Source organism: Guillardia theta, assembly GCF_000315625.1.
Source record: "Guillardia theta CCMP2712 unplaced genomic scaffold GUITHscaffold_24, whole genome shotgun sequence".
In the NCBI taxonomy this organism is placed as follows: domain Eukaryota; class Cryptophyceae; order Pyrenomonadales; family Geminigeraceae; genus Guillardia; species Guillardia theta.
In genome coordinates this window covers 458,846-484,825 of record NW_005434650.1, presented here as the reverse complement: position 1 = coordinate 484,825, position 25,980 = coordinate 458,846, and the positions used below count along the sequence as shown (strand labels likewise).

The following is a 25,980-nucleotide window of genomic DNA, read 5'->3' as shown; positions in this document are numbered from 1 at the left end:
GTCGCAACGGTACATCACATGGTTACAATTGCAACCATAACTCGATTATCTCGTAAGAAAACCTCAAAACTGGCCTTGATTGGGCATTCTACAACAACTGCAAGAACAATCTTCCAAGGGTATTTCAAACTCTTAAACCCTGCCACTTCGACTCTTGAAAAGCTGTAATAGACTACTCTGAAGTTATCTTCTAACAAAGTCCCGTCCTTCAACACACAGCCCTCCTTGATGTTATCACTTCACTGGGATCCTCTCATTCCACGCCTGCTTTCACTCGACCTCATCCTCCTGCGCTCCTGATTCGATAGGCTGTTGTCGTTTGTTGTAACTGATCGTCTGCCACGACGTAATCTCCAACCATCTTCTCATCCTCACCATCATCACCGTCCTCATCCTTACCCTGGAGATCATTATCCTCCCTTCCTCCTCCTGCTCTTCCCCCTGCTCTTCCCCCTGCGAACCTCTTGCTGTGTGTCCCCGTACTAACACAGTCCGTACCCCCACCCCAGCTCGAATGGCTATGGCACCCCCTCCCCACAGCGTGATGGAAAAAACAAAAATGTCCAATGACCACTCATACATCCCGTCAAGAATTTACCACCCCATTCCTTTTGTCCAGTACCCCATTCTTCCGTAGCGATTTCAGTCTATCATGGGGTATATTTCACTACCCCACCCTAATGACTATGGGTCACCTGTCTGCTCCCCATTTTCTACCCACCCCCGAGCGGAAAAAGTCATTCAGAACCCCCTTCGAAACTACCCCTACCACCAAATATCCAGGATAATACACCGGTAAATGAAGACTGCTGCTCGAGAGCCCCACCCATAGAATTCACCAGCAAGTACCCCGTAATCCCCCAATGCAATATAGTCAAGGACCCGGGTACTTGTGACATTCAAGGACCCTACCTCTTGCCGTTTAATTTTTCAAGAGGCAAGCACGTTGGTGGGAAAACAATCCCAAGGGGTGGGGGTATCAAAAGAGGGGGTAAGGGTAGTGAAAAACTTGGTGTTGGAACAGGAAGATGGGGGTGGGTTATGGATTTGTGGGGGTGAGGGCAGTATCGAGAGTTGCATGAAATGAGGGTGATGATTTATGGATCAGTTGGGGGATGAGGCCCTGGATGCCTTGCTGATCAGTCTGCCTCAGCTGCCTGGCTGCCTCAGAGTCTGCCTGTCCAGCGAGGGGAAGAGGGGGGATATGGTTCCACCGGGTTTTCGCGCCATGGGGCCCGTCCATGGTAGAGGCGGCAGACAGGCAAGGATGCAGACAAGGATGCAGACAAGGATGCAGACAAGGATGCAGACAAGGATGCAGACAAGGATGCAGACAAGGATGCAGACAAGGATGCAGATGCAGACAGAGGAAACGGAGAGGATGGTAAACAAGTAGAAATTAGGATGGATAGAGGAGGTTGCAAACTAGTAGAAAGAAAGATTGATAAAGATTCGGGAAAGAGGAAGGTTGACGCACTTGGATACAATGTCGCGAGGGCAGAATATTGGGGAAAGGCTCAGACCGATATCATTTTCGGAAGCACATGAGTCACAGAGGAGAATTAAGGTCAGAAGGACACGTAGATTGAGCGAAGATATCAATCAGGACAAGCTGAAGCTCTTCGTATTTATGATGTGTGTTTATTTGGCTCAAATGCAGGCAATGTACAAAAGCATATCTAATCGGAAGAGGATCTTAGCTCCCGACGACCGCAGTCGATCAAGGAAGAGCTTTGGCGAAGGTGCAGGATCATTCGAGGTGAGTTCCGAATGATTGAACGCAGTTGATCATTGAGGTGAGTAGGAATCCGTCAAGCAAGGCGGTCACAAGGACAAAATGCTTTGGAGGAAGATGAGTGTAAAGACAAGGGTTGGAGCATGGGGCAGCGATCAAGAGGACATGTCGGACTGTGAGGATTCAAGATGTAGCTCCTCTTCTTCCAGACAAGAAGCCCGAGCAAAGCACGATGAAGTAAACAGGTGGAAGCTAGAAGCAGAGAAGAGCGTCATGATTGCGGAGGAGCTGAAAATGATGGTACTCGGTCTCTTCATCTTCGCCATCGCTGACGGCGTCTGCAACAAGATCATCGAGAGGGAGAAGGAGATCGACTCGCTCAAGTCCCGTCAGGAAGGCGATCCGCTGGATGCCCTGCACGTGCGACGAGAGCTGAAGCAATGCAGGAGGGAGATCGAGGTCTGTGCACACAGCCGTCTCTGTGAGCTGACCTTGTGTGCAGAATCTCAGCAGGAAGGTAATGGCGGAGAAAGAGCGAGCCGAGTGTGCTGAAGAAAGACTCGGAGAATCCGAGTACCTCCGAGAGATGCTGACGATGAAGATGAAGAAGGTATAGCACCTGAGTTGTACCTGCTGACTCTGGTGTTGGTTGCTTTGCGCATTGTGATTGGAGCTGCACAGTTGCAGGAGGAAGTGAGATCGATGAAGGAAAGAATGCGCAGGGAGTTCGATCATGAGCACGAGGCGATCCAGGCAGAGATGCTGAGGATCGAGCACGAGAAGATCGAGCTGGAAGAGCGGCTGGAGAGAGCGAACCTGATGATTGAGGTCCTCGCTCTTGCTGTGACTCACGGCACGATGACTGAGTCAACTGTCACAGGCGGAACAGAAGCTGAGCAGCGAGCAGAGGACCTCGCACGAGGCAGAGCGGGAGCAGTTGAAGCAAGCCCTTTTGCAAGCCGGTGATGAACTCAAGGAAATCAAGGATCAAGTTAAGAAAGAGCTCGACAGCCAACGGGGATCCACCGAGCTTGAGGTCTTCGCCCTCATCAGAGTCCTGCTTTTTTTGACAGGCAGGTGCTGCAGGAGAGGCTGGCGGAGGAGAGCAAGCAGAAGCTGGTCTACCTCGAGTGCTATCAGAGAGAGTCGGAGGAGATGAAGGTGAAGGATCTCGAATGCGATCGACTGCGAGCAGAGATATCGACTCTGAGCTACGAGATGGAGATGAAACAGCGGGAGAACGAGTCTCTCCAGAGAGATGTGGAGATGATTCGGAGGGAGGAAAGGGAAGCTCGTTCGATCAACGAGCAACTGCAGGTTCAACTCAACAATAGGGAGCAAGAGTATGTGGAGACAATACAGCGATTGAACAGTCTGCAGCGAAAACAACAAGCCCTGTGCGAAATCCAGGAATATGGTACTCAGACAGAACAAGTCTTGACATGCAATGAGGCCTGCATTCAAACTCTGACGTGCGAGTCTGGTTGTGAAAGCTATTCGCAGACAGAGGAGAAAGAAGTTGGTCAAGCACAGACTCAGACCCACAGGCAGGAATATCGTGATAGAGATTTGCAGACAGAGGATGGGACAGACTCGAACTTCCATATCAGAGATGCGTGTATGGATCGAAATCCTTTTGCTGGGGGAGAACTAGGAGCTCCGGGAGAAGTCGAAGGGCTTGAAGAGCGTGAAGATCTGAAGGCGAAGATTGCGCAACATGTCGAGGAGATCGAATCCCTCAAGTTGCAAGTCAATACGTTGAGATTGGATCTTGACTCGAAGCGCAGAGAGGTAATGTAAAAAGGACTCAACGGTCCCCCATGTCGATTCTCGCCTTCTCCTTCCATCGAACTTCCCCCTCTCTCACCCTCCCATCGCCTCTCCTGTGTCACTTCCATCGCCTCTCCTGTGTCACTTCTATCGCCTCTCCTGTCTCCCTTCCCCATCGCTCTCTTGCTAACAGCTGCGGCAGAACAATCGCCTCATGGAGGCACTGGACGAGGTTGACCTGCTCGTCAGGAAGCAGACTGAAGAGAAGGAGAGGAGGGCTGCTGAGATGCAGTCGTTAGATCTTTTCCTCTCGCATGTCTCTGCTCTCCCTGACATGTTCGCCCCTTCTCAAGCCGAGAAAGTCAGTCTTGCCGGGGAGAACTTGGACAGTACCAGCACCAGCGACGAGATGAGCGTCATGGCAACCCGCGAGATCTCGTTGGAGACTAGAAGCGAGGAGAGGAGGGCAGCTTGCAAGGAGCTTATGAAGTTGGGGATGGAGCCAGAGCGAGGGGTCCTGTATGGCGATCGACGTGCTCCTGAAGCACGGGAGGACCCCGACGACTCTCAGTGTCTCGCGCTTGTGAGCAGATGATCCTTGCTCGCTGCGTCGCCGCTGACGTTGGACCTGCAGGCTGAGCAGGAAGCTGAGATCTCAAGTGATTTTCAAGTCGGCAACTCAGCTGGGTTGCAGCTGGAAGGTGTGGGGCACTCAAGCAGGGAGAGGAGTGAAGGGATGTGGGGGTAGAGGGAGGGGGAGGGAGAGGATAGGTCGTCCTCTTGTAACTGACTTGCCTTGATGCTTGCAGCCATAGACGCCTTGCTCTGTCGAGATGTGCATGCTGAGGAGCACGAGCACGAGCACGAGCACGGAATCGGTTTCGAAGGCGCCTCCTCGTTCATTCAATTCGACTCAGACGATGATATTGAGGTTGACTCGCTAGCCTCGAGCGAGGCGAGTAGTGAGGACGAAGAATAGACTGCACAAGGAGTCCAATGGTGAGGATGGGGCGGGAGTGGGAAGAGGAAGAGAAATGGTATGGAAGGAGGTCATGTTGACAATATGTGTCTGGGCAAATATGAGGAGTAAGGTATCTTAATTCAATCATGCACTACATCACATAGGTGTAACTAGATTACAAAATAGAAACACAAACAAGGCAAACCAACACTCAACTTCTACGTAACCGATGTAATGCGTCCAGCATCTAAAGCACCAGCAGCTGACTTCCATCCTTCAGCTTAGATGATAAAGGGAGGGGTGCAACAAGCATCGCAGCCTCCCCGTCCTCCTCGACGTCTCTCTCCATCTCCTGCAGGAGATTCTTCTTATAACCCTCCTCGTCGATGTGCATCGCATCCAAAGACTCCCTCTCCTCCCTGCATGGCACTCGGCACGGCGTCGACGCAACAGCAGCCTTCCATCCTCTCAGGTGCTGAGGAAACCAGTCGGGCCACTGGAGCAGGAAGTCGTTCAAGATCATGTGCGTGCAAGCTTCGATATCCTTCTCCCGGAAGCTCAGCGTCTCCTCGAGGCTGGTGGGCCACCAGGGTTGCAGCTGGACCGACAGCCGGGCAGCTCCTGAAACGAGTCAAGTCACCTTGACAGACTCAACCGGAGGAGGGAGAGGGAGGGCACAGGAGAGAAGGCGCGGGCCAGAGTGGTGCAGGAGCAGTACGATGGCGGGGATGACGGAGAGACCGCAGCAGGAGCGAGAGCTCACCGATGATGGAGGAGACGACGTGGCCGACCGGGAGGTCGGAGTACTTGCAGTTGAGCAGGCACAGGTCGGCGAAGAAGTAGATGTACTTGACCAGGTTCCTTCGCGAGATGTCGTCGACAGACGCCTCCTCTGTCGTGCTGCATATCCCCTGGCGGCCTTGTCAGCGTCCTCGAGGAGGCAATGGCATGAAGCACCGTGCTGATGTGCGAGTCCAACATGTGGACGTAGGTACAGACGTGCAGTTTCCATCCTAGACCCTTGAGGATCATGAGTTCCGACGACGAGACCTCTGAGTGGTCGAAGCCTCGCAGTTCGGGGAGTAGGAAGAGCTCTTGGACGTATGGCACGTGGTCAGGCCGTTCCTGCGACTTTAGTTCACCTCAAGCGATCGACGAGCGGGGAACATGGATACCTCGAACTTGGCGGCTATCATCAGAGAAGCAGCTGCGAAGACAAAGTATCGAGATTTGTCCGAGCTCTTCATATTGATGGCTCTCACGAAACGATCGAGGTAGTTCATCGCATAGTGGATCGTCAAAGTCTTCAGCTTGAACTTGGAGCACACTTTGGCAACAAACTGGACAATCTCTCGCCTGTACGAGAAGTATGGCGAAGAATACTCCGATGATGAATCGAATTCTTGCTTGCGAGCACAATCGACATCAACGAACATCCTCCGATCCACTCTATTCGGCACTCTCTTTTTCGTAGTCTCTCGATTGATACCACCACCTATGACGATCTTGATGTCTCCGTTTCTGTTTTCCTTCCACTCTCCTCGTCTCCTCTTCGCTTCTCCTTTCGCTCTTCTTCTCTTCTTCTCTTCTTCTCTTCTTCTCTTCTTCTCCTCTTATCCTCCACTTATTTCTCTCTTTTTCTCTTTTTCTTGTTCTCTTCTTCTTCTCTCCTTCTCTTCTTCTTTACTTGTTATGCCTCTAGTACATATTCAAGCCATGAAAAATCCCGCGCCTATCGCCCTTTGTACTTTTACTACCCTACCCTATCATTTCACATCTCGATTGAAAGGCAAGGGTAGGGTATTTTAGAGCCATAAATTCGGGGTACAAACGTGTGATAAGACCACGTAGGGTGATGTACCCCACCTGCTCTAAACAGCACAGATCCAAAAGTACCCCACCCCCAAGTCGATACAAAACAAACTTTTTATCAACTCTCAAGCCCCTACGGTTTTTTAGTTTTTTACATTTTACAAGATTTTCTTTCCAGAAATTCATGTTACACTTGGAATGATCACCCGTACATATCTGAGTAAAATGATGTTCTTAGGAGGGGTAGTGAAAGTACCCGTACCCCCCTGAATGTCTATGACCCAAATTCATTCGCAGTTGCGCAATGCACGTGCGGTCATGCGGCGATTAACGCCTCGCGCCGTTCATGACGCTCCGGCTCCTCCTCCCCCTCCTGCTCCTGCTCCTGCTCCTGATCCTGATCCTGCTCCTCCTGCATGCTCATGCTCACACTCATACTCTTCCGATACATTGTTAGGACAAGGTTGGAGTAAGTGCTGCTGCCCCTGTAGTTGCAGTAGAAGCTTGCTGCCCCTGCCCCTACTGCCCTATGCTCCATTGCTACTGCTGCTCATTGCTGCACTCTTGTTCTTACTCCTGCTTGTGGTGTAGCTTCTAATGCTTGCAATTGACTCGCTTGCGCTGCTTCCTCCAACCATTTTCCACCTCAATGTTCATATTTCTCGTTGCCATACACTGTACAATGAAGCTATTAGAGTGTTTTTTTCTCTGCCTGTTATCTTTCTTCTGACTCTTGCCATGCCCAGGCCAAGAGAGAGGCACAGGCAGCAGCTGAAGCTTCTTGGTAAGCTCGACACAGGCGGCAGGCTCTTCTCTCTCGATACAGCAGGCAAAATGGTGGCCAAAGGGAAGCAGAGGGGAGGAGGAACGCACAAGGAGCAGCGATCAAAGAAGCATGAAAGGCTGGAGGAGGAGATTCAGACCCTAGAGCAGCGTATCGCAGCTGAAGCTCCTCCTCCTGGGACCAACCCGCTTGCCAATGACCTTGCCAGCAAGCCAGCAGCCAAGTCATTCAGGGAGCTGCCGCTGTCGCGCCCGACGCTGCAGGGGCTCGAGGAGGGAGGCTACAAGACTATGAAGGACATCCAGAGGGCCTGCATCCCGCACATCCTGGCAGGTCGAGACCTGCTGGGAGCCGCGAAGACGGGATCGGGGAAGACGCTGGCGTTCCTGATTCCAGTAATGGAGAGGCTGTTCCGGCTCAAGTGGTCGAAGCTGGACGGGCTGGGAGGGCTGGTGATCTCGCCGACAAGAGAGCTTGCGATCCAGATCTTCGAGGTCCTGAGGAAGGTCGGGAAGAAGCATGAGATGTCGGCAGGGCTGGTGATCGGTGGCAAGGACGTGGGGCAGGAGCAGGAGCGAGTCACCCACATGAACATCCTGGTCTGCACGCCGGGGAGGCTGCTGCAGCACATGGACGAGACGTACGGCTTCGACGCCTGCAACCTCCAGGTGCTAGTCCTTGACGAGGCCGATCGCATCCTGGACCTCGGCTTCTCTGCGACGATCAACAGTATCGTTGAGAACCTGCCCAAGAGCAGGCAGACTCTGCTCTTCTCTGCTACCCTGTCCAAGCAGGTGAGGGACCTGGCGAGGCTAAGCCTCAAGGAGCCCGAGTACATAGCTATCCACGAGGCCTCCTCCACCGTCACCCCCAGCAGACTCCAGCAGCACTACATGGTCACCCCCTCCTCCCTTCTCTTCTTCCCGCTCCTCCTCCGATTCTCTCCCCTCCTTTTCTCACCGTTTTCTTTCCTTCCTTCAGCGACTCCTCCCCGTCTGCTTCTCCTCCTCTGCTCTCTCTGAAGCTTCCGCTGGCTCCTCCACATCCTGCCCCTCTCTCCAACTCCCTTTCTCTTTCTTCCCGCCCTCCTCATCTCTCCCGTGACCGTCTGCTGACCTGCTGCCTCGCCCCGTAGGTTGTAAACCCGGCGGAGAAACTGGACGTGCTGTGGTCTTTCATCAAGATGCACCTCAAGAGCAAGTCCATCGTCTTCCTGTCCTCCTGCAATCAAGTTCGTTTCGTCCACGAGGTCTTCTGCCGCCTTCGCCCAGGTGTGGTCCTGAGCGCCCTCCATGGCAAGATCAAGCAGGAGAAGAGGCTGCAGGTCCGTTCGCATCCTCCACCTCCTCCTCATCCTCCTCTTTGTCCTCCCTTCCCTCCCTGCCATCCATCTCCTTCCTCTCCGTCGAGTTCCTCCTCCTCACCTCCTTTGTTCCCTCTCTCCTTCCCATCCTCCTCCATGTTCTGCCTTCAGCAGTCCCACCATCTCCCTCTCCTTCCTCTCCTTTCTGCTTGTCTCCCTTCCTCGTCTCCCTCCCTCCTGATGGACCTGCAGATCTTCCTGGACTTTTGCGAGAGGAAAGAGGCAGTTCTCTTCGCGACTGACGTGGCTGGACGAGGACTGGACTTCCCCGAGGTCGACTGGGTGATCCAGGCAAGTCGATCAGAGGAGATGAGGAGCAGATGGAACCAGAGAATGAACAGGAGAGGAGATAGGGAACAGGGAGCGGGGAGCGGGGAGCGGGGAGCGGGGAGCGGGGAGCAGGAAGGACGCACACGAGGAGCGAAGGGGGTGCAAAGAGCAGCTGAGTATGTGCACAGGTCGACTGCCCGGAGGATGTGGCGACGTACATCCATCGGGTGGGGAGGACAGCCAGGAACGAGGCGAAGGGGAAGTCACTGCTGCTGCTATGCGAGCACGAGAAGAAGATGGCGAGCAACGTGCAAGAGGCAAGGATACCCATCAAGCAGATCCAAGTGAACAAGTCGAGGATGCAGGTAGAAGATCAGCATCCTTGCCTTCGCGCGTGACTGACCTCCATTTTCTCTTCCTCTTCCTCTCCGTCTCTTCCTATCCCCTTCTCCTGGTCTCCCTCATTCCTCGTCTTCCGTTCTTCCTCCTGGATCTTGCCCTCTCTCCTGCTTCCCCCAGCCTCTCCATCAAAAGCTCGCCACTCTTCTCTCCCAGGACGCTTCCTTGAAGCACATGGCTCAAAAGGCCTTCGTCTCCTACCTGAGGAGCGTCCACCTGCAGCCGGACAAGCAGATCTTTGACGTCAACAAGCTCCCCGTCGAGCTGCTGGCCTCCTCCTGGGGCCTCCCTACGATGCCGCGGCTGCGGTTTGTGGCCGCTCCTGCTGTGAAGAAGAAGAACATCCCCTACGCTCTCCGGGAGGACGGAAATAAGGGAGCTGAGAAGGAGGAGAAAGAGGAAGAGGAAGAGGAAGAGGAAGAGGAAGAGGAAGAGGAAGAGAAGTCACAGAGGACACGAGTGATCGCGACCGTGCAGCCAGAGTCAAAGTTCACCAAGATGTTCAACAGGAAGAACCATGACGTGCTGTCCGACAGCTACAGGAGAATGGTGGAGAAGGAGGAGGAGGAGGGGGGAGGGGAGAGCGACGATGAGATCTTCAAGGTCTCGGAGAACCCTAAGTACCTCAACATGGCGGACGAGGAGGAGGAGCAGAAGGAGGAGCTCAAGCCAAGGATCTCCAAGAGGTCCATGAAGAAGATCCGAGTGAACGGAGGGAACGGCTCGCGCATCGTCTTTGACGAGGAGACCGGGGAGGCGTTGGACGCGATCGCGTACATGGGGAGGAAGGGGACGGGGAGGGAGGGAGTCGATGATGATATCACCCCCGAGGCACACGCCGAACAGCTGCGGGTGAGAAACCCCCAGCTGTGTCCCAACAGACTGACGAGTTTGCCAACAGAACCTGATGGCGTCGAGAGATCGGGAAGACCGCGAGGAGTTCAGGAGGAGGCAGAAGGAGCAGAAGCTGAAGCTCAAGATCAAGCTCAAGAAGATGCTCAAGGAGGACGAGGAAGGCTCCGACGGGGCCGGTCCCGCGAAGGAGAATGACGATGATGATGATGATGATGAGGAGGAGGAGGAGGAGGAGGAGGAGCAAGGCGCTCGCAGCTCTGACGGGAGTGACGAGGAGAATAGTGATGTTGAGGTGGCAAGCGCAGGTTGGAAGGGAGGGAAAGGCAAGGAGGAAGCAATAGACAAGAAACGATCGCTGCAGGACGAGGAGGAGCTGGCGCTGACACTTCTCAAGAAACGGCAGAGGGTTTGAGGAGGAGGACAGTAAAGTAGCAGAGTCTCTCGATCGTTTTCCGTATTGATCTCAGGGCGAGTGTCAGGCAGGTAGAGGAGAGGCAAGCAGGTCAAGGTGAATCGCAGAAGTGACGTAGGAGGTGGACAGACATGTCCATGGCGATAGAGTCGGTCTAGGTGCTGGTTCCAGGTGGTGATGGGACCAGGTGCCGAAGCCGGGGCAGGAGCAGAGGCGCAGGAGCAGGAGTACAGGAGCAGGCGCAGGAGCACAGGAGCAGGTGGAAGATCAAGAGTTGCATCGTTCAACCAGCTTCATGACTTGCCTTGCTTCTCTACTCGCCCATCAGGCACCATTCAGCACGCCAGTGATACCTGGCGGCGTCAAAGGACCTGTAGCTGCCGCCGGTCCACACGATATACTTGAGCGTCTTGATGTCCACCCAGCTGAAGGCTGCGGTACCTCCCACGCGGTCTGCCGTCCCTGCGTCTCCTCGTAGGTTGATGAGAACAGTCGAGACGACGCTGAAGCCGCAGCGAGAGACGTCGACAGTGCGGTAGATAGTCTTGCCGTCTCCTGTGTCCAGCCATCCTGAGTACTTGGTCTTGTCGCAGCACATCTTGCCGTTGTTGCTCTGGACGCTCTGACCTCCTGCTCCAGCGAGCAAGCGAGGAGCCGTGCCTGCAGCAGTAAGGGTGAGACAGGTAAGCTGAGAGAGCAAGGCTCCTTCACGGAGACAGCGCCAAGGACGGCTACTCACATGGATATCCCGCGAAGCCCTCGTTGATTCGAGGCTGGAACGCGCACCAGTTGAGCTGGAAGTTGGCCTGGTTGTACCCCTGGTACCCCATAGTCGAATATCCGGGAAGCATCTTGAGGTATACAGTGAACGCATCGTTGCTCGGCGAATAGATCGAGTTCACGCCAAGAGCTCGAGCCGATTTTCCTCCGCTCGTGTCGGACAAGGAGGTGAAGACGTAGGGAGTCTCAGACCCGGTGAACTCGCAGCCCTTAAGCGAGACAGTCGTTACTCCATCTCCATAATAGTCATTCCAGTTGCTCGTACTGGACCTGCCGCAGCACATGGCGTATGAGGGTGCTGGCACGTCCACGCTGCCTACTCCACACCAGCGAACCGACCACTTCCAATCGTTAGCCACATTGCTAAGAGAAGCATACACGTTAGCACGGAGCCAGATTCTAAGCTGATTCTTGGAGATAGAGTCAGGCGTCCCGGACGGGTCGGTCATGTCAGCAGCCGTGATAACTTCCCATTGAGCTCCATTTCCATAGACAGATGCGTAGTAGATAGGCTGCCCTGTGAACTGACAGTGGGAAGTGTCCACAGTCGTGTAGAACGAGACGGAGGATTCTACAGGGAAAAATCACTCAGAGCCGTCTAAGCGAGAGGAGAATGAGCCGGAAAAAAGGGAGCGACGGTGTATCAGACACTTACCGATTTGCAACGCGGAGGACGGGACAGTTCCACAGCACCACTGCTTCCCCAGCCCAGTCTGCAGGCTGCACTGACTCTTGCCCGGGGCCCCTTGAGAGCCTCGTGGACCAGGATTCCCATTGTTCCCTGCCTCACGACTCAGCAAGCAAGGAAAGGAGGAGAAACCAAATCACCTGGGGCTCCTTCGAACCCAGGTGGGCCCATATCACCAGCTACTCCTGCCACTCCGTCGATACCAGGAGGTCCAGGGGGTCCGGGGGGTCCGGGGGGTCCGGCCATGCCGTCGTTGGCATCTGGGCCAGGAGGGCCGAGCGTTCCCATCTCTCCGGGTGCGCCGGGAGGACCGTTCTTCCCAAGAGGACCCTCGTCCCCTCGGAGACCTTCCTTGCCCCTGCGTCCCTTGGGGCCAGGGGGTCCGGGGGGACCTGCGTCACCCTGATCACCGTGAGGTCCTGGCAGACCGTCCTCGCCCTTGATCCCCTGGATGCCTTGGGGTCCTGCGGACGGGAAGGTCACGACTCTCCAGCAAGAGGCGCTGCTTTCCGACCTTGGTCTCCTCTGGGACCAGTCGGTCCGATGACTCCTCGTGGGCCTCGCTCTCCCCTAAAGCCTTGAGGACCCGGGTATCCCTTGGGCCCCGTCGGACCACGTGGGCCGATCTGCGCCAAGGTGGTTACATGCTCACTGTCGAGGCTGATTGGAAAGATCGCGCAAGCGAGCACATGACGGTCAACGCTCAACAGTAGGGTAAAACACGTCGACTCTACGACCATAGCACAACACTGAAGCGCACACGACGCTACTCGCGCAGATACAGCATCGAAGTCGACATCTCAGCTATACACCATGTCCCACGGTCATCACATCCCCGCTCTCAGGTATCTCACCTGTCCAGCTTCGACACGAATCTCAACGCGTTGATGCTTCTTAGCCCTCGTCTGGATCTTTCCTAGCAAGACCTTTTCTTTCGCCATGATCTTCTCAATCTCCATCGCCATGTCCTCGGGGGAGCCTTCGTTGAGCGGCAGGTACTCCTGGTCGCCGACCTGATACAGCTGCTGTGCCTGGGCTGCACCAGGCGATGCTTGCATCAAAGCTACATCCTTCACTTGGCGGTTCAGGGTGAGGTTCAATACTCCGATCAATGCCACGGCGGCGATCAGACCGACAATAATGCCGGCCCGATGGCCAGTTCTCGACCAGTCCATGGAGATGAGACCTGTACAAGATGTATCGTGAATAGCTGCCACATTATCCAGGTGTACTACAGGTTAGCTTTACTTTGAATGGATTGATTGACTACTCTAATGTTCATACGCGCTTGATACCTCTTTCGAGATGAGAACCCACCTACACAATCTTCTCCGCATCTGATAGAGAGGAGAATATGTACTTCACGAGATTTCAGGGCAGAAGGATCTGTTTCTGGGTTGCTTCTTTACTATCTTTGTCTTCTCATTCTCCTTCCCCTTCTCCTCCTTATCCTTCCTCTTTTTGCCGTCTCATCGCGTTGCCATCTTGACTCTTCGCATTCCTAGTATCTCCTAGCCCCGTACCCCATAGGATATCTACCTATCACCTCTCTTCATATATATATTCTGGATTAGTACCGAGGTGAATGACAATCGTAGTGAATGTTTTATATATATAATCTTAAAAATATATTTACCGTCAAATAATTCAACAAAACTCTTCCGCCTACCCTCCTTCATCCTCCTCTCCTCTTCATCCTCCTCCTCCTATACTCCTCCTCCTCTGGCATCCTCTTCCCCCTCCTCCTCTTCATCCTCGTCATCCTCGTCCTCCTCCTCCTCTGGCATCCTCTTCCCCCTCCTCCTCTTCATCCTCGTCATCCTCGTCCTCCTCCTCCTGTAATCCTCCTCCTCCTATACTCCTCCTGCTCCTCTTCAACCTCCTCCTCCTCCTCTTTCATCCTCCTCTCCTCCTCCTCCTCCCCTCCTCTGGCATCCTCCTCCTTATCCTCCTCTCCTCCTTATCCCTCTCCTTTTCATCCTCCTCCTCCTCTTCCTCCTCTCCATCCTATGGCGTCTAAGGGTCACTTCGCGTCCCTGGGTGAAGAATTCCTCGCCAGGCCGGCAGACCAGCTCCCGCGATGCAGATCGTTTGCACACAGCGTCTTCCCTTATGTCTCTCACTTCTACCAGGGAGATTGCCGTCTCTTTTCAAAGCAAGGAACGCGAGCTTGGCTCTTCGATTGCTCTGCAGAGCAAGAAAGTCTGCAGTATCTTCTCACGCAGAGCAACCGATGGTGTCAAATTCTTGCCGACTACGACTTGGAAGAAATCTCCTATGTCATCGCAGACTATCTGTCTCGGCAAAATGATACTACTACAATCGTTCCGCTATAGAGTGCGTGAGATCATGAGATCCGGCAGCGTGACCGAGGTTGCACCTGGGTGAAGTGAAGACTCCGCATGATAAGTATCCATCAGCGTGCTCAGTTCCTTTCGTAACATAGCGCGAGCGTCATCCATTTGCAACCTGAAACGAAATCAACGAAAACACGTTCCCACATGCCTAGGGTTACACTAGGCCTCTTGGACACAAGATAGCATGCCTGAAGGTGCGTAACCATGGATTGAAACCTTGCAGTATACGCTTCAACCGACTCCTTTCAACGAGATGGACAGTATTTTGAGGTCGACAGTATTTTGGCTCGTCGTGGGATAGGTAATCGTGTGCAGTACCTTGTTCGTTGAAAAGGATATGACAAGTCGTCAGGTCTTTCTTGAATAGATGTCACACTGTTATGCACACTTGCTCTTTGGTTTTTTGACGGGATTACTTCGTGTATCAACACTGATTCGAGAGATACTTTTGGAGAGTTTATCACTCAGTGACCTGGATGACGCGCACTTGAACAATTCGATCCCGTCTCCAGCTCTCTTTCAACTCGCGGGCGGACCTCCTTTTCTTCCCCCCCAGCGTTCAATCACAGGACGGTTGATGCAGACTTTTCCCCCTCATCTGGAGCGACGGGCGCAATTGTCTCAGGTGCAGGCAGCTCTCTCCGGGCTCATGCCAGCTACACTGTGGAGCTCTATCCCCCCGAGTCAGCGAGTCAGTCTTGTAGCCCGTTCCCCCTGGAGCCCCTCCTTCCGAAGGCTCACAACCCTCATCAGCGCTGCAGAAGGAGCTAGACTCTCATTGATGCAGCGTCAAATATAATATGTCGGAGCTGAGAAAGCACCTCGATGAGCGACGGGAGCTCAACGAGGACGCCGAGAGCTACGCGCAGTTGCTGCTCGCCAGGATACGGAGGAGAGGGCGGAAAGAGAGCAAGAGAGCGCTGCAGGGCATCGACAAAAAGGAGGAGGAGGAGCAGAAGAATCAGCAGGCGAGGAGCTGGAGGAAGTTTCTGTTGATCGTGTTTGACAATCTGCTTTTAGATTGGAAGTGACATGCTCCCAGCACATAGAGAAGATGAGATGCATGAGCTGCAGCAGTGCCAGAGGAGAGGAGATGAGAAGGAAGTTGAGGTGGGGCGAGAGGAGGAGAGTCCGCTTTTGAAACTCTCGAGCAGAAGGAGCAGCGGGAGCAGCGGGAGCAGAAGGAGCAGCGGGAGCAGACTGCTGCCATGGAGGAGAGAGACAGACAGAGGAGGAGCAGCTGCGGGAGCAGATTGGAAGCCGAAATAGCTTCCCTAATTGTGAGTGCAAATGTGAAGCCGAGAAGAGGGAGGGAATGGAGAAAAGCAAAAAAACAGAGAGCAAAGAAGCTGGTGCAAAAGAACGGAATGGAATAGAGGTAAGAAACAAGGACAGTAAAGTAGCAGAGTTTCTCGATCGTTTTCCGTATTGATCTCAGGGCGAGTGTCAGGCAGGTAGAGGAGAGGCAAGCAGGTCAAGGTGAATCGCAGAAGTGACGTAGGAGGTGGACAGACATGTCCATGGCGATAGAGTCGGTCTAGGTGCTGGTTCCAGGTGGTGATGGGACCAGGTGCCGAAGCCGGGGCAGGCGCAGGAACAGGAACAGGTGCAGGTGCAGCGCAGGAGCAGGAGCACAGGAGCAGGTGGAAGATCAAGAGTTGCATCGTTCAACCAGCTTCATGACTTGTCTTGCTTCTCTACTCGCCCATCAGGCACCATTCAGCACGCCAGTGATACTTGTCGGCGTCATAGTACTTGTAGACGCCGCCGGTCCACACGACATACTTGAGCGTCTTGCTGTCCACCCAGCTGAAGGCTGCGGTACCTCCCACGCGGTCTGCCGTCCCTGCGTCTCCTCGTAGGTTGATGAGAACAGTCGAGACGACGCTGAAGCCGCAGCGAGAGACGTCGACAGTGCGGTAGATAGTCTTGCTGTCTCCTGTGTCCAGCCATCCTGAGTACTTGGTCTTGTCGCAGCACATCTTGCCGTTGTTGCTCTGGACGCTCTGACCTCCTGCTCCAGCGAGCAAGCGAGGAGCCGTGCCTGCAGCAGTAAGGGTGAGACAGGTAAGCTGAGAGAGCAAGGCTCCTTCACGGAGACAGCGCCAAGGACGGCTACTCACATGGATATCCCGCGAAGCCCTCGTTGATTCGAGGCTGGAACGCGCACCAGTTGAGCTGGAAGTTGGCCTGGTTGTACCCCTGGTACCCTATAGTCGAATATCCGGGAAGCATCTTGAGAGATACAGTGAACGCATCTTTGCTCGGCCCATAGATCGAGTTCACGCCAAGAGCTTGAGCCGATTTTCCTCCGCTCGTGTCGGACAAGGAGGTGAAGATGTAGGGAGTCTCAGACCCGGTGAACTCGCAGCCCTTAAGCGACACAACCACCTTTCCTTGTCCATGATCCTCTTCCCAGCCGGTGGGACTGGTCTTGCCGCAGCACATGGCGTATGAGGGTGCTGGCACGTCCACGCTGCCTACTCCACACCAGCGAAGGTTCCAGTTCCAATCATCAGCAACCTTGCTAAGAGTGGTGTACACGTTAGCACGGAGCCAGATTCTAAGCTGATTCTTGGAGATAGAGTCAGGCAACCCGGACGGGTCGGTCATGTCAGCAGCCGTGATAACTTCCCACATACCAGCATTTCCATAGACAGTTGCGTAGTAGATAGGCTGCCCTGTGAACTGACAGTGGGAAGTGTCCACAGTCGTGAAGAACGAGGTGGAGGATTCTACAGGGAAAAATCACTCAGAGCCGTCTGAGCGAGAGGAGGAGGAGCCAAGTGAGACGCTGCAGAAAGCAAACAGGGCACCAATCTTCTTGGGCCTACTCCCTCAGCCCGACATCCCCCAAGACACACACATAGCGGATGCGGGGAAAGAAGGGAGCGACGGTGTATCAGACACTTACCGATTTGCAACGCGGAGGACGGGACAGTTCCACAGCACCACTGCTTCCCCAGCCCAGTCTGCAGGCTGCACTGACTCTTGCCCGGGGCCCCTTGAGAGCCTTGTGGACCAGGATTCCCATTGTTCCCTGCCTCACGACTCAGCAAGCAAGGAAAGGAGGAGAAACCAAATCACCTGGGGCTCCTTCGAACCCAGGTGGGCCCATATCACCAGCTACTCCCGCCACTCCGTCGATACCAGGAGGTCCAGGGGGTCCGGGGGGTCCGGGGGGTCCGGCCATGCCGTCGTTGGCATCTGGGCCAGGAGGGCCGAGCGTTCCCATCTCTCCGGGTGCGCCGGGAGGACCGTTCTTCCCAAGAGGACCCTCGTCCCCTCGGAGACCTTCCTTGCCCCTGCGTCCCTTGGGGCCAGGGGGTCCGGGGGGACCTGCGTCACCCTGATCGCCGTGAGGTCCTGGCAGACCGTCCTCGCCCTTGATCCCCTGGATGCCTTGGGGTCCTGCGGACGGGAAGGTCACGACTCTCCAGCAAGAGGCGCTGCTTTCCGACCTTGGTCTCCTATGGGACCAGTCGGTCCGATGACTCCTCGTGGGCCTCGCTCTCCCCTAAAGCCTTGAGGACCCGGGTATCCCTTGGGCCCCGTCGGACCGCGTGGGCCGATCTGCGCCAAGGTGGTTACATGCTCACTGTCGCAGGCTGATTGGAAAGATCGCGCAAGCGAGCACATGACGGTCAACGCTCAACAGTAGGGTAAAACACGTCGACTCTACGACCATAGCACAACACTGAAGCGCACACGACGCTACTCGCGCACTCACCTGTCCAGCTTCGACACGAATCTCAACGCGTTGATGCTTCTTAGCCCTCGTCTGGAGCTTTCCTAGCAAGACCTTTTCTTTCGCTATGATCTTCTCAATCTCCATCGCCATGTCCTCCGGGGAGCCTTCGTTGAGCGGCAGGTACTCCTGGTCGCCGACCTGATACAGCTGCTGTGTCTGGGCTGCACCAGGCGATGCTTGCATCAAAGCTACATCCTTCACTTGGCGGTTCAGGGTGAGGTTCAATACTCCGATCAATGCCACGGCGGCGATCAGACCGACGAAAATGCCGGCCCGATGGCCAGTTCTCGACCAGTCCATGGAGATGAGACCTGTACAAGATGTATCGTGAATAGCTGCCACATTATCCAGGTGTACTACAGGTTAGCTTTAGTTTGAATGGATTGATTGACTACTCTAATGTTCATACGCTCTTCATTTTTTTTGTGAAATATTTACAGCCCTTTCGATGAGAACACACCTACAAAATTACATTCTCCCATGCAAACGTTCCGCATCTGATAGAGAGGAGAATATGTTCGTCACGAGATTGCAGGGTAGAAGGGTCTAATCTTCGTTTCTATCATCGTCTAAACCCATTCATTCGTCTCGCATCTGCTTCCCCTCCTTGCGACCCTCCGAAAGGTGGATCCTTTGTTGTCACCACCGTTCTCCGTCTCCCCCCCTCCTCCTCCTCCTCCTTCTCCCCCTTCCCCATTCTCTTCCTCATCCTACCCCCTCCCCTCAGCCACCACCACCTCGTCCTCCTTCTCTTCCCCCTCTTCCTCCTCCTCCCCCTCTTCCTCTTCTTCTTCCTCTTCCTCCTCATCGTCATCGTCATCGTCATCGTCATCGTCATCGTCATCATTATCGTCATCATTCATCCTCTCCATTGCATTGACTCTTCGCGTTCTTAGGATCTTCTAGCCAGGTACCCCCCGGGGTATCTATCTATGACATCCCTCAAGCGGATACCTAGGACTCACCTATCTCCTTTATCCTAGCGCAAGGTCTTATAGTCATGTGCCAAAATATATTTTTGATCTGTACCTTTTAATCGAAATGAAACTTTGTTTCTAAATAAAACATTACTTATTATTAATTGCCTTCCTACAAGATAATATTCTTATTTGACTGGTTCAGTTGGATATGTAATCTTTAAATATTACATATATGCGTGAAGAAAAATGTTTTAAGAGGGGTAGCGGTCAAACGAATGGATGGCAGGGGACGGGCTAGGAAATGGAGAGGAGAGGAGAGGAGAGGAGAGGAGAGGAGAGGAGAGGAGAGGAGAGGAGGTAGCATAAGGAGGTAAAGTGAATGATATGAAAGAAACGTCTGACGCAACACAACACAACACAACACAACACAACACAACACAACACTTGCAAAGATTTGTGATGGAGTGGAGCTGAAAAGCTGACAACGGTACAGGCCATGAACCTTCAAGCTATCCTCCTTGTCTTCTGCATGTCTGCCGGCGGCATCTTTGGTATTTCTGTGAGCGACTGGAAGACAGCATCTCCTGACATGATGGGGGAAGTGCAACAAGTAGCGAAGGTGCCAAAATATTGACTATCTCCATCTTCTCTGACATGAATCAGTATGCGGTGGACTACATGAACATCAAGAACATTTTCTGCACGTCGGTGATCTTGAACAAGATTGCGATGGCCTCATACTTGTCAACAAGCCCTGCGGTTTGCCCCTTCTCTTGAGAATGCAACTTACTCATAATGTCGTGGCAGGACAAGCAATGTTTTTACCTCCTCTTGGACATCGCAATGGCCGATCAGTCCAAGACTCAACCCGTGCAGATCTGCAAGAAACCGCAGCTTCCCTGGTCGATCCTCCTCCAGACCTCTTCGAAGAACATCAAGTCCTCCTCCCCCGAGATGATCACGACTGTTGGAGACTCCTGGTCTCAGCTCAGCCTCGATGCTCCCGTGCTGCTGGAGGGGACGAACGCAACGGACAAGCTGCTGAGATCCTACGCCCTGAAGCCGACGACAGAGGAGAGCTACGTGCTGAACCAGCTGCTGCATGCAGAGACGAGGGTGCGGAACATCGGGCAAGAGATTTCGACCCTCAGCGACCTGCAAACAAGCAGTCAGACCCTCCTCCAGCAGGCCTCCGACCAAATCTTGAAGCTACAAGCAGTCCTGGTCCAGAAGCTGAGCTTCAAGAAGTCTGCGCTGGAGAGCGGAAATTCCGTGGACTCTGCCTTAATCTCCGGGATCAACTCAGACATCTCCGCCTTGCAGAACAGCATCGGCGCGGCCGAACAGCAGCAGAAGCTGAGCCAGCAGAAGATCACTGAAACCCAGCAAGGAATCCAGCAGCTGGTCGAGCAGGATGCCAAGGCGCAGGCTCAGGTCTTGTCAAGCGGCCTGCAGAAGAACTCGCTGACGTGAGTCTTAATGGGTTTGTTCTGATCGGTTACGAGCGAGTCAGGTACCTGTATCTCATCCTAGACTACAAGAAAGTTGTCAACTCCGTCGAGACGAATGTCCGGGCAAATGTGAGGGCACTTTGAAGTGGAAGCGACTTGTAGTGTTGAGACATATGCCGAAGCGCTGTCGATTTTCGCTCTGGAAGATGGGTTGTGTTGTTATTGCAGTCCCTTATTTGTGATGTGTAGCAGTGGTAGTCTTGTTCAGTTTGCTGTTACTGGAATGTTCGTATGTTGTCGCAACGGCTCCTGCCTGAGTTGCTTTACAGGCGCTGGTGTACAAGGACGTCGATGGGGTCTGGAAGATGATCGACTATCAGACAAGCTCGTGCAACTAGTCAACGTTGCTGAGGGTCGAGCCCTGTGTACATTACAGTGAAGAGATAAGAAGGCTGGTTTGCTGTAGCTCAAGGAAGGAGAGACGGAGAAATGTGTATAAGGCATCTTCAGAGTGAACATGTGTGTGAAGTGAGAGAGATTGGACAGGGGAGGAGATGGGAGGAGTTTGGAAGCGCAACGGCAATCAGGTCTTCGTGTTGTTTGAGATTTACGTGAATGAAAGAGTGAAGGAGAAAGTGGTAGGGACTCTGACAAGTCAAGCCGAGTAATTCTCGTCTCTTCATCTCATACAGCGCGTCATGGCATCAAGGACTTCATGTCATCACTGACGGAGCCTTCCTGCCGGTGAACTCCTCCAACTTGGAGAGCTTCAATGCCAGCTGGAAGAAAGGGTGAGGGCGAGGAGGGGAGATAGACAGGGTTGAGGATGAGGAGTGTGTGAGAGAAAAAGGTAGCCAAGGGTGCTTGAGATAGCCAATGAGGACGGAGGCACGAGCAGCAGCAGCATCAATGATTTACCTCGGCGATCGGCTTCACAGTTTCAAGTGGGTGAGCGTTCAAGTTTCCTGCCAGGTTGTCAGCGGGAGTAGGAGGGAAAGGAAGAAGAGGACGAGGAGAGGGGAGTGAACTGAGGACGGGAGGAGGAGGACGGAGCAACAGGTTCACCTGATGGACCCTCGTACTTCTCGAGGTAGAGGCGGATAGTCGCCCCGACCACTCCTGGTAGCATCGTGAGCGAAAAGAGGAGAACTAGGAGGAGAGTATAGAACGGACGGGGGGAGGAAATGGGCGAAACCAACACTAGAGACGAGAGGAGGGAGGAAAGAAGGTTACTGCAGGACCGAAGCGGGTATGACATCCGGTTGGAGGGGAAGGGTGGGGAGTGGTGGGAGAAGATGAGGGGAGGGAAAAATGGAGTAGAGGAGGGGAAGTTGAGCGCAGAGTAGGGATCGGCAAGGGAACAGGACTGAATCAATTGACCTGTTCCGCTAACGCGGAAGACGATGCGGGAGCCATTCTTGAAGATGAATCGAATGCCCTGCGGTGATGAAATCGTATCACTCGCCCTCTACTCCCTCACCTCTTCGTCCTCTGCTACACATGCTTGTTCTCCCCTCTCCCCTCCTTCTTTCCAAACACTTGTTTTCCCTCCTCAACCCCTTTTTCCCCTTGCACTCCCCGTCTACCCCGCCCGCCACCCTGCTCCTCTCCGATCCTTGCTCCCTACCTGATTGTCGGAGACGGACTTGTCGACAGGGTCGTTGTACTTGAAGACATCAGCAGTCTCAATCTCCATGCTGCAACGAGCAGAAAGATAAAGATCAGTCACAGCGGTAGGATGAGGGAAAGGCGCAGCAGGAAGTCGAAGACGAGGAAGGACGTTTAAAGTGGGGAAGCAAGAGCAAGAGCAAGAGCAAGAGCAAGAGCAAGAGCAAGAGCAAGAGCAAGAGGAGGACGAGGAGGAGCAGGAGAGACAAGGGCGGCGAATTCACCCGTTGAAGGCGTCGGCCGGCCACTTGCCAGCCATGTCCGACATGTACTTCATCATGTTCTCTGCCTGGGCTGCGGTCCAGTGAGTCTCCTCCGCAGCAGATTCCCAGCAAATACCCAGCTCGACCCCCTCGTAGTCATAGCGCACGTAGTAGTTCCTGCCGTACTTGCTCCAGTGAGCTCTCACGATGTCCTCTACGGTGACCAGGGGCTTGCTCTGCAGTGCTTGTGAGGGGTGAGGAAGAGAAGAAAAGAAAAAGGAGGAGAGGAGGAGAGGTGGAGCAGAGGTGGTGAATGAACGTGGATCAGGCATACGATAAGGGAGCCCTGGAAGCGAAGGGGACAGGACTAGGGAAGGGAGGGAGGGGAGGGAGGAGTAGACTCGCAGTGCCTGGTCAGGGTTCTTGGAAGCAAGGATCTACATTCGAGTCAGGAGGGATCAAATCTAGAGCTGGAAATCTCTACCTGCAGCCATGCAAGCACGGCCCACATCCCGTCCTTCTCGCGGATGTGGTTGGATCCAGTTCCAAAGCTCTCCTCTCCGCAGAGGAAGGGCTGGTACTGCTCGCAGTCCCTGCCACGTTACAGTCATGCGGTGCACAGCACCTCCTCCTCCTCATGCATCATGACGTCCCTCCTGCTCCTCGACGCCCCACTCACCTCACCTCACCTCACCTCACCTAACCTAACCTCATCTCATCTCATCTCATGCTCTTGCTCCATCACTTACATGAGGTTGCCGAAGAACTTCCATCCGGTGGGGGTCTCGAAGCAGGGAATCTTCTTGGACTCACAGACAAGGTCGAGAGCTCTGCTGGTCGGCATGCTCCTTGCTGCCGCCTTGAGGCCCTGAGGTGGAAGAGATGTCACTCGAGTACATCCAAAGCGTGTGAAAAACTTACGGATTTTTGGAAGAAAGGAATGCACTCGCTGAAAGTAGAGTGTCAGAAATAGGCATCAAGTTCCAAGAGAGAAAGTCTATCGCCGTCACTCCATCTTCTTGACAGGAACACCGATCACAATCTTGACCACAACATCATCGTAATTGCTATCATCGCTCCAAAAGGGAAAAGCAAATTTTCTCATCGCATATCATTCCCAGCAGTACATCAAAGAAGCAACTACTGCAGAGGAGAAATCAAATTCTCACATGTTGTCAGCGATGATTGCAAGAGAATCTGAGGGGCTAACGAAGACCTTGGATCCTGTGACATGTCGAATCAACCTTCCCTCAACTCATAGACTCTCTCCTCCTCCTCCTCCTCTCCTCCTCCTCCTCCTTCCCAACACCAACCCAGCCTCTAGCCGCAGCCATCCCTCTCACCCAAGATCATGTTGCGGTCAGCATCCCCGTCCGCTGCAGCGCCAAAGGCGGGGATGTCTCCTTTCTGTGTCTGAGTGAGCTACAACATGCTGGCAACGAGAGAAGTAGGATGGAGCGATCAAGGAAGAAGAGAGGATAGAAAAGAAGATGGGAGTGGGGCAGACGTGAAGTACGTACGTGTCCCTCGATCGGCATTCCATCCTTGCCAACTCCCATGCGGTCGCAGAGCTGTGCATCAGTAAGGATGAGAAGGAGGAGACATGGAAGAGAAGGAAAAGAAGGACGGGGAGGAAGAGGGAGAGGAGGACGAGAAGAAAGAGGAAGAGGAGGACAAGAAGGAAGAGGAAGAGGAGGACGGGAAGGAAGAGGAGGAAGAGGAGTCTCGTTCCCTACCTCTCTTGCGTTAGCCAAGTTGGGGTCAGCGTGTCCGTGGGAAGGCGAGTTGGGTCCTCCGAAGTCTTCCTATGGGTTCTGGTGAGCCGCTGCAGCAAGCAGGTCTTGTCCTGACCTTGGGCTCACAATTGAGGAGGATGGATGAGGGAAGGCCGAAGGTATCGCAGAAGACTTTCTTGGCATAGGGGCCCTGGGGACGCGAAGAATCAGCGGAACAAGAGCCTCTACTACCTTGACACCTCCCTCTCCTTCCTCCCCATCTTTCAAGTATTCACCTGAACGCCATGGAGGGCATCGTAGCACATGCTGAAGTCCTTCCTGGAAGGCCAAGCTTTATTAAGGCTAGAAGGCGAACGAATCCTTCACATACCTCGAGACGAACTGCTTGATCTTGTCGAAGTCGAAGCACTTCTTCAAGAGGTTCACTGTTGGGACACACGTCAGTCATCTCTACCGCACAATCTACTGGGATCTTAATCAGCTATCATGGACCGCCGTCGTCACACTCATCTCCCTCCCCCCCCTCCTCCCTTGACATGTCGACTCACCGTGATCTTCGGTGCTGTCGAACACTTCCACCTCGAGGTGCTTCTTCCCATCGGGAGAGTCGTACTGCATCGTATCTTGAGCATGCTCCCTTCATCAACCAGGGCTGTTTTTGCTTCACCTTCGTCTTTCCAATCTTGCTGATGTCGATCTCGGGCAGGTCATCGGCCATCTTCAGCTCAGAGATCTGCTTGGTCTGAACAAACGAGCCCACGTCATCCTTCAGCCTCTAGCATCTCCCAAAAGCCACCTTCTCGAAGATGCTGTTGGTAACTTGCTCAGGAGCAGGAGCTCCATTCATCCCGTTGAACTTGATGCCTGCCAGCCCAGCAAGTCAGGTCAGCACGGTAGAGAGGCGATTATTCACCGAAATCCTCATCGATGCCACCAGGATTGTGGGATGCAGAGAGAATAAAGGCGCCGATGGCCTGCAAAGGTCGTCAGGGAGTCGCCAGGTGACGCGGATGAGCTCGCCTTGAATCCGCCTTCACGGTTGCGCAGGACTGCCGAGGCCTAAGAACACTATCAGAACTTCCGACGAGTGAAAGCTCGAGGGACCGCTGGGGTAGAAAGGAGGCCATTCTGTCCGATCCACAGTCTGAGAGAGCACGCTTTAGCGAGTCATCCGTGACAAAGGTCTCAACCAACCTGTCCACACCAGCAGCAACTGCGATCTTGGCGATGATCTGGATGGCCTCTTTGTTGAAGTAGCGCCCGTCTCCGGAGATGACCAAGGTTCCCTTCTGTTGGGGCGATTGGTAAGGCATCTTTCTTTGCAGAAAGGAGGTGATCGCACCTCGACAGGAACCTTCTGGTCAACGAGAGTATTGAAGACACTCTGGCCACGGCAAGTCATGCCATTGCAGGGTAGTGGATCATTGGCAGTATGCATACCTGTACGAAGTTGGCAAGATAATCCTTCTGCATGAAGTCACGAGTCTTCTTACGAAGTCCTGGAGAGAAGATAAATACATGCTGTGCAGAGCTCTACTTTCAACACACCCGAGGTTCCAGGCTTCTGACCGCTGTAAGGGGTCGTGGGTTTGGTGGTCACCTTGAAGATATCCGGTTGTCCTCCCCTCAACCTCCTGCAAGAGAAACAAATTCAGAGGTACACATCACCAACTCCGAGAGACTGGCATCACATGTTGGTAGAGCTGGTCGTCGCCAAGCTAAGCCTTCCAAAAGGGCTGCAAACAACAAGCAGACATTTCAGGTTGAAATAAGCGTCGCATGCTGATATATGGAAGGTGATTCGCATAGCGCTGCTGAATATTGGTAGAACAAAGCATAGTGGTGGATGCGTCTCAGAAGATGCTGGAAGATTCTATAGAGAGGTGGTTCCAAAGCATCAAGATTGAACAGGCTGAGGCAGAAAGAGCAAGGAAAAACAGAAGAAGCAAAGAAAAACACATCTGAGATGAACATGTGTAAAAGCATCTTGCCTGGCATGGGGATAGAGCATGGAATTCGCCGCGGCAGACGCCAGGAGCAGCAGCAGTGACGAGCCGCGCAGCAT

At 53.8% G+C, this 25,980-nt stretch overlaps 7 protein-coding genes across 7 annotated transcripts; 3 read left to right on the top strand and 4 right to left on the bottom strand.

Annotated features, from left to right (window-relative positions):
- Nucleotides 1–1,486: 1,486 nt before the first annotated feature.
- GUITHDRAFT_137222 (hypothetical protein) lies at nt 1,487–4,484 on the top strand (the record flags this gene model as incomplete). Its single annotated transcript, XM_005834770.1, has 10 exons — nt 1,487–1,567; nt 1,661–1,759; nt 1,805–2,194; nt 2,238–2,345; nt 2,417–2,563; nt 2,616–2,771; nt 2,813–3,526; nt 3,699–4,088; nt 4,140–4,206; nt 4,315–4,484. 10 exons carry the CDS (start codon nt 1,487–1,489, stop codon nt 4,482–4,484), a joined length of 2,322 nt encoding a protein of 773 aa, XP_005834827.1.
- A 229-nt stretch (nt 4,485–4,713) lies between these two features.
- Nucleotides 4,714–5,902, bottom strand: GUITHDRAFT_137221 (hypothetical protein; the record flags this gene model as incomplete). Its single annotated transcript, XM_005834769.1, has 4 exons — nt 4,714–5,087; nt 5,230–5,377; nt 5,424–5,591; nt 5,642–5,902. 4 exons carry the CDS (start codon nt 5,900–5,902, stop codon nt 4,714–4,716), a joined length of 951 nt encoding a protein of 316 aa, XP_005834826.1.
- A 1,210-nt stretch (nt 5,903–7,112) lies between these two features.
- Nucleotides 7,113–10,361, top strand: GUITHDRAFT_69210 (hypothetical protein; the record flags this gene model as incomplete). The annotated part of the gene is made up of 6 exons (XM_005834768.1): nt 7,113–7,958; nt 8,198–8,386; nt 8,618–8,720; nt 8,873–9,060; nt 9,215–9,565; nt 10,101–10,361. The coding sequence occupies 6 exons, from the start codon at nt 7,113–7,115 to the stop codon at nt 10,359–10,361; spliced, it is 1,938 nt and encodes a 645-aa protein (XP_005834825.1).
- Nucleotides 10,362–10,628: 267 nt separating this feature from the next.
- On the bottom strand, nt 10,629–13,004 carry GUITHDRAFT_106392 (hypothetical protein; the record flags this gene model as incomplete). Its single annotated transcript, XM_005834767.1, has 8 exons — nt 10,629–10,674; nt 10,715–11,021; nt 11,101–11,712; nt 11,797–11,922; nt 11,970–12,221; nt 12,258–12,293; nt 12,344–12,455; nt 12,684–13,004. The coding sequence occupies 8 exons, from the start codon at nt 13,002–13,004 to the stop codon at nt 10,629–10,631; spliced, it is 1,812 nt and encodes a 603-aa protein (XP_005834824.1).
- A 2,879-nt stretch (nt 13,005–15,883) lies between these two features.
- On the bottom strand, nt 15,884–18,237 carry GUITHDRAFT_106391 (hypothetical protein; the record flags this gene model as incomplete). Its single annotated transcript, XM_005834766.1, has 6 exons — nt 15,884–16,230; nt 16,310–16,921; nt 17,101–17,226; nt 17,274–17,597; nt 17,648–17,759; nt 17,917–18,237. The coding sequence occupies 6 exons, from the start codon at nt 18,235–18,237 to the stop codon at nt 15,884–15,886; spliced, it is 1,842 nt and encodes a 613-aa protein (XP_005834823.1).
- A 1,116-nt stretch (nt 18,238–19,353) lies between these two features.
- On the top strand, nt 19,354–20,706 carry GUITHDRAFT_106390 (hypothetical protein; the record flags this gene model as incomplete). Its single annotated transcript, XM_005834765.1, has 5 exons — nt 19,354–19,476; nt 19,521–19,616; nt 19,665–20,326; nt 20,371–20,437; nt 20,638–20,706. 5 exons carry the CDS (start codon nt 19,354–19,356, stop codon nt 20,704–20,706), a joined length of 1,017 nt encoding a protein of 338 aa, XP_005834822.1.
- Nucleotides 20,707–20,900: 194 nt separating this feature from the next.
- On the bottom strand, nt 20,901–25,980 carry GUITHDRAFT_159531 (hypothetical protein; the record flags this gene model as incomplete). Its single annotated transcript, XM_005834764.1, has 28 exons — nt 20,901–21,087; nt 21,227–21,273; nt 21,374–21,427; nt 21,689–21,746; nt 21,936–22,005; nt 22,201–22,270; nt 22,316–22,415; nt 22,581–22,616; nt 22,664–22,772; nt 22,929–23,047; nt 23,101–23,128; nt 23,349–23,403; nt 23,523–23,586; nt 23,700–23,750; nt 23,916–23,984; nt 24,031–24,105; nt 24,191–24,233; nt 24,286–24,340; nt 24,464–24,527; nt 24,583–24,657; nt 24,712–24,779; nt 24,829–24,889; nt 25,020–25,059; nt 25,110–25,204; nt 25,258–25,299; nt 25,356–25,414; nt 25,464–25,515; nt 25,888–25,980. The coding sequence occupies 28 exons, from the start codon at nt 25,978–25,980 to the stop codon at nt 21,022–21,024; spliced, it is 1,818 nt and encodes a 605-aa protein (XP_005834821.1). The 3' UTR covers nt 20,901–21,021.